At 35.0% G+C, this 11,090-nt stretch overlaps 1 protein-coding gene across 3 annotated transcripts in view; it reads left to right on the forward strand.

The window, feature by feature from the left end:
* LOC107673422 (lysyl oxidase homolog 2B) overlaps window positions 1-10,735 on the forward strand; it is a 29,332-nt gene extending 18,597 nt beyond the window's left edge. For all 3 annotated transcript variants that reach the window (XM_016467012.1, XM_016467011.1, XM_016467013.1), the window contains 8 exons: window positions 3,315-3,472; window positions 3,571-3,738; window positions 6,151-6,316; window positions 7,437-7,677; window positions 7,962-8,077; window positions 8,218-8,354; window positions 8,487-8,598; window positions 9,382-10,735. In XM_016467012.1, coding sequence (XP_016322498.1) covers window positions 3,315-3,472; window positions 3,571-3,738; window positions 6,151-6,316; window positions 7,437-7,677; window positions 7,962-8,077; window positions 8,218-8,354; window positions 8,487-8,598; window positions 9,382-9,452 — 1,169 coding nt within the window. In that variant the 3' untranslated portion in view covers window positions 9,453-10,735. The remainder of the gene's footprint in view (window positions 1-3,314; window positions 3,473-3,570; window positions 3,739-6,150; window positions 6,317-7,436; window positions 7,678-7,961; window positions 8,078-8,217; window positions 8,355-8,486; window positions 8,599-9,381) is intronic.
* Window positions 10,736-11,090: the final 355 nt, after the last annotated feature.

Raw genomic sequence — 11,090 nt, forward strand, 5'->3', positions numbered from 1 at the left:
TATATATATAACATTTAGATTATTTTTCCATATAGATTTTTTTTTTTTACGTGGCATTAGAGCTACTCTTCAGTTTTGACATCACTATTCAGTTTTGACATTACAGATGTTTTCAGATAATATTTACATATTTTTTTTAGCTTTAATACAATATAAATATAAGTAATTTAAAAGCCCGTTTTTAAAGGGTTCATGAACTACTTTATAGGCTTGGGTAACATTTTTGCATATGAAACAAGCATTACATGATGAACTCTTTTATGTTTTTACTATTAGTGCACAGCAAAAATATGTTGGGAGATTTGTCACCATGGGTGTTAAAATTATTACTTTTCGGGTGAACATACAGGTCCATCTTTGCTAGTGTTAAAACAACACTGACAAAAGTGTTTATTATACAAACACTGTGTTAGTGTTTCATTTTAATCACTCAAGGTGTTGAGAAATTATTACTCGCAAGTGTACACATTTAACACTTTATGGTGATTAATTCCACACACCCAGTGTATTTATTTAATGTGAATTTTGTAAATATTTAAAATGGTAATGCAGATTAAATTTAAAAAATAAAACTATAAATATTTTTCAAAAACCAAGTGATTATGAATTTATTTAAACATTTATTGAAATTTTAATATATCAAGCATACAATAGAATAAAACAGCTCTGCTAGTCTCCAATGCATCTTAATACTGTTTGGTATGAAAATACACATTCATTATGATACATATTACTTTATAAATCTCTACTGAGTTTCAAACAAGTTCATTTTTTTTGTAACTATGTAGAAAAAGGAGTCAGCACCATAGGATATCTGTGCATCAAACAAAGAAACATTCCTTAAGTTGTCCTTGTTCACTATACATGTTGAGATGCTTTGTCAAATAATCTGCATGGGCATTTTCAATAGAAGTTGACTCAGTCTTTTAACAAGTAAACATGCAGTGCAATAACATCTTTAAATTTAAAATACAACAACAATTTAACATGCATCCTTAAAATCATCAATGTTAAACACTGTCTGGTTTAAAAATAGACATTCATTCTGATAAAATATACTATTTCTTTATAAATAGGCTAAATAATCACATAAATCTTTCAAACAAGTTCATTTTTTGCAACTATGTAGAAAAATGAGTCAGCACCATAGGATATATGTGCATCAAACAAAGAAACATTCCTTACAGACTCAATATAATAAGGTCACTTTGTGTTTTACTATAGATTATGTTTAATACCAACACACATATTACAGTAAGAATTACCACATGCCTATGTCAATTGTCAAAACAACTCAAACTTCATATTCACACATAAGCACTAAATACTGTTACAGATTTACAATACCACACATATAAAGCTAGAACTAAGTACAGAAAAAATCCCTCACGTCAGGCCAACTAATGCACGTATGCTTAACTAATACTAATACAAAACGAGACAAAAAATGCCTCAGCGGGAGAAACAAACCGGTTTACCCGGTCTTGAGTTGCTATCTGTCGGCTGATGCAGCGCTTCCCTCCCGTACTTAGTGCTCGAGCACGTTTTTGCGTTTCTCAAGAAGAAATGTTTTTCGACTTTTTGGAGCGCTGTACAGACTGATCAGCAAATGTTATCAAAGTACCACAAGAACGATGCTAGATGTCGATCTCGAGATGTCAAAGGCCGATCAGTAGGCCGCCAATGACGTATCTCGTGCGTTTCTGTGGGTGCTCGGCTAAATCCATTAGCGGGGACGCCACACAAGAAAATATTATTTCAAGAGCAATTCATTCGATTAACGTCTGCTTTCTGGTTTGCATGACATTTCAAAACACCAGAATTAAACCCGTAGTTACGGAATGAAAGATATAAACGGAATTATAAATGTTGGGAACCCTATAAAAGATACTTTCACCAAATGACAAATAAACTAAGTTTAACTATCCAAATCATGTCAGTTTCAAAATTTCGCATAATCTTGGTATAACACAGAAAATGCTTAAACTGCTACATTATTTAACACAACAATTAAAATGAGCACAATGGTAATGAACTTGCGTCTATCTCCATCGTCCTCCATTAACGAAATTAGTAACTTCTCACCGCTTCACTTTCAGACATGGTGCTGTCCTACGGGGTGGGGGGTGGTGGAATAAATTTACCGTGTCAGTCTTGTCATTTTCTAAACGTTAAAACATCCTTTAATATGGACCTACGATTTTTTACATCTTAGTTTAACGTTACCCGTGAAATGGTAAACTCAAGACTGAACGGCGGATCAAAAGCGCGCGAAATTAAACTGAGGTAAAAAATGCTGACAGAGTCAAGTCAACCATATACGTTACTGATTATCGATATTATGATAATTTAATACTTATTTTATTACTTAATTAAAGAAGAGTATGCAATGTTGACTTTGTGTATTAATCTTGTGATAAATTAGAAATAATCATAACTTACTTTGACCGTGTCAATGTTTGGGTAAAATGAGGCAAATAATAAGTTATTTTTCACACAAACAGTATAATATAAAACAAATACAATTTGCTTTAGTGATGATACACATTAATAAATAAAATCACAGGTTGATAAATTAATACTATACCTTGTAACCGTTGTGCAGGCAAATCCATAAAGGAGAGCGCGTAGGATGGGCGGGGAGATCGAAAATGCTCTGCACATGCGCAGATGTTGATTATATGTGAACACCCAAAGGAAACACTGTGCATTATCACTAAACAAGTGATAAAGCATTTAATATTTGTAAATCAACACCAGATTTTATCACTAGCTGCCCAACACTAGGTTTTTATTACTCAGTAATTTGCTGTGTAGAAAACAAGTCATTTTGAGTTTTGAAAATTAAAGTATGTTTTTATAGCACAATGACCTCTTATTTGTAAAAAATCAGTGAAAATTCGATTTTATGATTCCATATTGTATTAACATATTGTCACATTCCTGTATGTATAAGTGCACAATTTTTCTCACACAAATGGTTCTTGAAAATATATAGATGACTTCATATATTATGAATATGTTTTATATTTATATGATCATCATGTTTAGGGGTTTTCAGACCCCTGGCCTAAATAATTAATACATTAATGCATTAATACATTATTTTGTAGTAGTCCCACCCCACCATGCTGTCAGTTAAAGGTGTTTGGTTTTGACAAATTGCATGGTTTCATGTTTGTTTTAGGTTTTTATGATTCTTGTCATACCTTTAAACATGCTTTACTGTTTGAGCTTCAGAAAGTTATTATGAATAAATTTGTGTTTATGACTATTTATGGGTGTGTCTCTGTATGAAAACATGTATTTTCCAGGAATGGGCCCTGTACATATGAATGAAGTTAAATGTTCTGGATTTGAGAAGTCTGTCACTGAGTGCCCCTTCAATATGGACAAAGATTCTGAAGGCTGCAGTCATGAGGAAGACGCAGGCGTCAGGTGCAATGTTCCTGCCATGGGCTTCCAACGGAGGGTAAGAACTGCGTCTGAGGTACCTTTAAATGACTGAATATTGAAATGCATTTTTACTCTCATAGCATAACATAGCCACTGTGCTCTTCGTTATTGCAGCTGCGTTTGAGTGGAGGTCGTAACCACTTTGAAGGCCGTGTGGAGGTTCTAATGGAGCGCAACGGTTCTCTGGTGTGGGGGACTGTGTGCGGTGAAGGCTGGGGCACTATGGAGGCCATGGTGTTCTGCAGACAGCTGGGCCTGGGCTTCGCAAGCCATGCTTTCCAGGTATGTGTACTCTCAAAACCTCATCAGAAATGGACATTTACGTCTCACATTAGGGATTAACTCTGGGTTACAGTAAGGCATGTCTGTCCCTCTTACCAGATCATCCCTTGATTTTAGTAAATTGGATGTTGGCCCTTCATGGTATTCCAACTCCACACTACTATTCAGCTCTTTTTTTAAAAGCAGGGATGGTGGAAGACTGCTGTTAGTGAAATCAAAACTCTGTGTGGGCTGAAGGTTTTTCAGTGACGCCCTACTGTGATTTCTGAATAAGCAAAAGCTTGAGAGATCTCTACTTAAGTAGCTTTACCAAAACCAGATCATATCACTTCTGGAATGTTTCAGGCCTTTATTGATCGTCTTGTGTCAACGTGATTCCTTTCGTGCACATTAACTGTTCCTGTTGGTTGTAAATAAGAAATCGCAGCGTTCCATTCCTGAGGCACGTTGTCTAGTCTAATGACATTGCATCTGTCAATTCACAGATGGGATTTTATAAACAGAGCCGACCGGTGTACCTTCTAAAGAATATCCCCTGATTCTGTTTGTCAAATATGTCCATAAAGAAACAGTTTTTCAGTGTTTCTCCCAGCAGTGAACTCTCTCTACTGACTTGTACTGTGTCCAAGATGAAATTCTTTCTTTTTACAGCCTGGGACAAATGAGTTACTGCAAGGAAACGTATGTACTTGTATCTCTGAAGTCTGAAATGAATCCCAGTTCTGTTAGAGTATGCTGTGTTTTCACGTTGCTTTGATCCATTATGCACAGCTCGGCTTGTGAAAATGATGGTTCTGATAGAGAACAACGGTAATTAGTAGAACAACCAGCTGTTTAAGACATGTCTGTTTTCCTCAGATTAACCTTCTTAAATACATGCTTTCTGACAGTTATAGATGTCTGTGTTTACGGTTGCCAAGAGAAACCATTTTTCCCTTCTGGTTTGACAGTGTTAAAGATAAATAGTTACACCTGGGAAGCATTTAAGAGAGTTAGAGACTCTCTGTTCCAAGAGGAAATTATGTCTCTTCATCAAATGGATCTTAAATAGATGATAAGCAAGAACGAAACGTTGACTGCCGCAGGGTTGGAAAAAGAATGAGAGGTTTGCTTGTGAAGATGTTACTGTTGCTGTTGTTAAGTGATTCATGACTGGAAATGGTTAAACAATATAGACTGTGTTTGTGTTTCTTTTAAAAAATGAAATAGTTTGATAGAAAACGGATAGGCTCACGACTTGAAAGTGTAAGTGAAGTGAAAAAAGTGGTGACATGTGGCCAAGTATGGTGACCCATACTCAGAATTAGTGCAAAGTAAGTAATTTCATGTAAAATATAATATCAAAGATAATATTTTGTCACCCTGGATATTGAGTTTAACTATCCTGTGGGTGCTATTTAGCGTTTTGAATTTTCCACTGATTTGCTAAGCTAGGGCTAGGGTGCTAAGGACTTTTCTCCATTAGAACAAAGAAGTCCCTTAGGTTTTGATAGGGTGACATGCAATAGCGCCATCTTGTGGTTGTATTCCGTTTTACTCTTAGTGATTTCTCTTCCTCTGTTGATTTTTTCCCTCAGTTTTGTTTTTTAACATCTGTTCCTTCTTAAGGGTACATTCAGTGCATGCATTTTTTTCTGCTTGCCAGTCTTATAACGACGCCTAGTGACGTGAATGTAATTTCATGAAAAAGCATTGGATAATGATATTCACAATCAGCTTCATTTACGAAAAATTACCAGTAACAGATTAATTACTGAGTATTTGTTTTGAATTACCTTTTATTTTTAGATTTTAAGTTTTCATTTTAATTTTAGTTTTTGTCATTTTGCTGTGTGCCTTTATTTTTTTCTTATTTTACTTCAGTTTTAGTACCTTTAGTTCTTCAACTTAAAATTATTTATTTTAGTTAGTTGCCAAGGCAACATTTATTATTATTTTCAGTTTTTAAAGTTGAAGTTTTTAAATGATATTTATATTTTTTATTTCTTATTTCAGTCAATGAAAACAATTTTTATTAGTTGTAATTTTAGATTTAGTTAACAATAGCAACACTATACTGACATATATATGTATTATATCCATAAGTATTATATACATCTCATAAACATCTGCTCGCCCCATCTAAAATAAAACAACTTCTACTGGGCTATGAGTCAAATGTTTATCATATATAGAGTCATATGAATCTACTCATGCGAATATGTATACAGGTTAATTCAAAAGTGCTTTGTGGTTAAAAAATTAAACATACATTTTTGAATGAGTAAAAATTACTGGGTACATCTTTAATGATGTAACAATCTGTCTAATGATAAACACTGTGTTTATATTCGGTGTATCTGCACTTCCTTTAATTTCCCCTGTGGATTGGATGAATTACTTGTACTGAGGTGTAATTATGTGTTTATATAGGAGACATGGAACTGGCCCGGTGCAGTGAATGCAGATTCAGTGGTAATGAGTGGGGTGAGGTGTGCAGGAACAGAGATGTCTCTCTCCCACTGTCTGCACCATGGAGAATATCTCAGCTGCCCTAAAGGTGGAGGACGCTTTGCTGCTGGAGTTTCCTGCTCTGAGAGTAAGATTATCATCATCATATTCAAATACTCAGATCCAGTTACTCACTTCTATAAATTTTTATGTCTCGACTTGGAGAGTGATTCTACTACAGTACAGTTTATTTGTTTCTGGAGAAACACTGACCTCTACTGGTCACTTTACAATTAACATTCAAGCCTGTTGTGTGTTTGCATTGTATTAAAGGGGTCATATGATGCGATTTCAATTTTTCCTTTCTCTTTGGAGTGTTACAAGCTCTTGGTGCATAAAGAAGATCTGTAAAGTTGCAAAGACTAAAGTCTCAAATCCAAAGAGATATTCTTTATAAAAGTTAAGAGTTAACCACGCCTACCTAAAACGGCTCGTTCTAACATGCCCCCACATATCTACCTCACTATGTGGGAAGATTTGCATAACGCCGCCCAAATGTTCACGCAAAGAAAGAAGGTGTAACTTTTATTCTCACTGTAGTATTGTTGCCGCTGCCGCCATGCCGTGGAGACACTGTGTGCTTCGTTGTGAAAGCGAAACTACTTTGTTTGGTCTTCCAAAATAATGTTCTTTTTAGCAGCATCATATGACCCCTTTAACACTAACAAACTATACACAGGATTATGTTCAAAGAACATATACCTTTTCAGCATTTGTACAAACTAAATTAGGGAAACAAGTTTTTGGTATGGGATACTTTGCAAAATGAATTGAAGATGCAACGTTTGGTGTCAATGTGTAGGCTAGTTTTAAATTTTTAATCTGTGAGCTGTTAAAGGAAGAACCGAAATGCAAATGTTTTTAAATATGTATATTGTGTTGTTGTATACATTGTATACATTTCATTAGCTAACTGCATGATTTTTACTGTACATTTCTGCCATATAGACATCACCTTGACATAGTGACCACTGATAAACTACTCCTAAATGCAACGTAGAAACATTCATTTTCTGTCAAGCTGCTTTGCAACGATTTGCATCATGAAAAGCACTATACAAATAAATGTGAATTGTATTGTTTCATTAATGGAATGTCTTAAAAACAATGAAGAAACATGCATAAACCAATATTTTTAAAAAGCACTGACAATGTTCAACATCTGTTTTAAAACTTCAGCTAAGTGTTTTTTTTTATGTTCCCTGCAGCTGCCCCAGATCTAGTGCTCAACCCCCAGGTGGTGGAGCAGACCACATACTTAGAGGACCGTCCTATGTTCATGTTACAGTGCGCCTATGAGGAGAACTGCCTGGGCTCCACTTTCAGTTCCACCCCAGCCAACTCCTATCGCCGGCTCCTCCGGTTCTCCTCCCAGATCCACAACAATGGACAATCTGACTTCAGACCCAAAGCCTCCAGAGAGACCTGGGTTTGGCATGACTGCCACAGGTGAGGGGTCGGATAACTGAAATCATATGATTAATATGATTTCTTTAGGATCAGGCTGCTGAAAATTCAGAATTACATTTTAAAATGTATTTAAATAGAAAACAGTTATTGAAAATTGTATTCACAGTTTTACCGTTTTAACTGTATTTTTGATCAAATAAATGCAGCCTTTGTGAGCATAAAAGAGTTCATTCAAAAAGATAAAAAGTCTTACCTACCTCAAACTTTTAAAACGGTAGCATATATTTTAACGTGTAGTTAGATTTTTCTTTTTACTGTTACAGGCACTATCATAGCATGGAAGTATTCACCCACTATGACCTACTTAGCAACAATGGCACCAAGGTGGCAGAGGGACACAAAGCAAGCTTTTGTCTGGAGGACTCAGAATGTGATGAAGGTATGAAAGAATGTGGCTGTTTTTGTAGTTCACAACTGAAAAGAATTTCACCTCACTCTAACTGTGTATTTTTGGTATTGAATTTGGTATTACATTACAATAGTGTGATGATTTGCCCTTTGTATTGTTAACTTTATTAGGAATTGAAAAGAGGTACGAGTGTGCAAACTTTGGTGAGCAGGGGATCACAGTGGGCTGCTGGGATACATACAGACATGATATTGACTGCCAGTGGGTGGACATTACAGATGTTAAACCGGGAGACTACATATTCCAGGTAATAATGACATTTCCAAAGTAGTAGTAATTTTAGTACCAAAGAAATTCTTTTGAATCGTATTACCCAGGTTCTTGGAAATGGACATTGTGATTAATTGTTTTTACTGACTGTATTCACTCTTTCTGACAGATTGTAATTAACCCCAATTATGAGGTTGCTGAGTCGGATTACACCAATAACATTGTCAAATGCAGATGTCGATATGATGGTCACCGTATATGGATGTATAATTGCCATATAGGTAAACAAACATTTATGACTTATGCCTCTTCATTGTCTTGTTATGAAAATTACTTTTTCGACATGCAGGATTCATTTTGGATGTGACTAGTCCCCTCATCTTAACTATGAATATTTCCTGTAAGGTTTAACTGCCAGAAAGTGTTTAAATACTATTTTAAACATTTTATTATACAAATGCTATTATTTGAAACTTCTATTTTTTGTTTTATTTTAATATTTTGGTAGTTTTTTTTTTTTTAAGAAATACTTTTAATCTGGAAGTATGCATTAAATTGATCAAAAGTGACTGTAAAAGCTTTATTAATGCCAGAAAAGATTGTTATTTCAAATAATTTCTGTTGTATTGAACTTTCCACATGTCAAAAAAATGTTCACAAAGGAATTTGCACAACAATATAATAAGCAGCACAGCTGTCTTTAACATTGATAATAATAAGAAATCAATCATATTTGGATAATGTGACACTGAAGACAGGGGTAATGGCTGCTAAAAATTCAGCTTTTGCCATCACAGGAATAAATTACATTTTAAAATGTATTCAAATAGAACTGAGTTCTTTTGAATTGTAATAATATTTCACAACATTACTGGTTTTACTGTATTTTTACTGTACTTTTATTTTTATCAAATAAATGCAGCCTTGGAGATTTTCGTTCAAAAACATTGAAAATCAAAATTCAAATTCAAAAGATGTAAAGTAAAATAATGCAAATGTTTGTATAGTATAGTACCCTGGAATAGCTGTATATTGAACATCACATTGATTCTGTGTCTCTTTAGGGGGCTCCTTTAGTGCAGAGACAGAAGACACCTTTCCTGGCCTGATCAACAACCAGGTGACCCATAGGTAAAAGAGGGCCGCTGAAGAACATCCAGAAACTGCGGCCAACCAGTGAGATCATCAAGAGCCCTGAACCACTACACCTCTCTAGAGGACCTTTCATCTCTCAGCAGTAATTCCATGGTACTCTTTCAACTATGCTCAGTGTCACCACATAGCCAGCACAGTCCTCTACTGTCTTACAGGACTAAACATCCCTTTTTTTTAAATTGAGAACTCAGATTTGAGACAGGAACTGACTCTGAAAACAGCTCTTTGGCTGAGATTTACAGACTGAAATTCCCTCTCACCGCTGAACCAGTAGCAATTCTGAAACCTCATTCTTTCTCGGTTTGCTGCTGGTGTTGAAGATGAAACTGTGGATAACTCTCAAGTGAGCTCACTTCAGACATGAAAGGAACTCTGGTGCACTTTTTATTTTATATTTTTTTTAACTTGACAGGACTTGTGGTTTAGGTATTTTTTGTAAGCGTTTTGATAAGGTGAGAGGACTTTTCTCAGATGAGTCTTCTAAAAGAATATTACACAAATCTACAGAAAAATAAAGGCCTGAAGAGAGACCATTTCCTTTTTTAGTGTCATGCATTTCAGCTATATACTTTGGCATTTCGAAAACTAAGCTGATGACTTCTGCTTATAGATATTATTGGTTATTATTTAAGTACCTTATGGATTTGTAGTGGAAACGACCGATGCATTAGAAAGATATAATGAGCCTTACAATATTTTCTATCAATGTCCAATTTCAAAAGTATTTTCAGAAGTTATCTGTTGTTACATGATGAATTGCAGTGTAAGAAAACTTTGAATATTTCCGGTAACCTTAAGCCTACCAGTTCAGATCAGCGGTTCATAAACACTGGCATCCTAGGAGCAGATGAACCTGTGAAAACTGTAATATTAGGTTTGTTTTGGATTTTTCCCCCACCCTGTTCTTGTTGTTATTTTGAATTGACTGACAGTGGACAATCATTATGAATTATTAATGCTAACTCTGACTGGAAACATCACAAGCAGTCTGATCCTTTCCAACTATTCATACAGGAATATTCATTAGCATTAAATAACTTATTTTAAGACAGGGATTTCAGATGCTATTTCATAATTTCTTTGTTTTTCGATGTGGAATGTCTTTCGTTGTCTGTCAATGGGTGCTAACATAGTGTTATCCTCTGTTTTTTTGAGGGACCATATCAGCTCATTTTACATTATGCTTACTTGAATGGATGTCAAAAATCATGGATGTATGCGATGTAGCGTAATAAACATGCATTATTTGGCAAAGAAAAACAATATAAGGTATTCCTACAGTTTGGGCTAATGAATTCACTTGTTGTTTTCCAGTGTGTGAAGATATTTTATATTGCACCCTCTTGTGGTGTATTGCAATATGGCAAACACGTTGTATTAAATGCCATATTCACTTCATCCACTATGTGGTGCTCTAACAAAATTAAAAAGGTGGAATTTTGGACTCTTCAGTACTTGAGTACTGTTTTTGTGCGGTATACAGTATGTATCAAGACAGCAATGTAGCTATATACAATTTGCAGCATTTTAATTCCATACTGTATACTGTTTCACATACTAGTAGCAATATACACCCAGTATGCAGTACAGTAGTATTTCTTTCGGATCAACAAAATTC

Source organism: Sinocyclocheilus anshuiensis, unplaced genomic scaffold, assembly GCF_001515605.1.
Source record: "Sinocyclocheilus anshuiensis isolate Anshui unplaced genomic scaffold, SAMN03320099.WGS_v1.1 scaffold508, whole genome shotgun sequence".
Taxonomy (NCBI): domain Eukaryota; kingdom Metazoa; phylum Chordata; class Actinopteri; order Cypriniformes; family Cyprinidae; genus Sinocyclocheilus; species Sinocyclocheilus anshuiensis.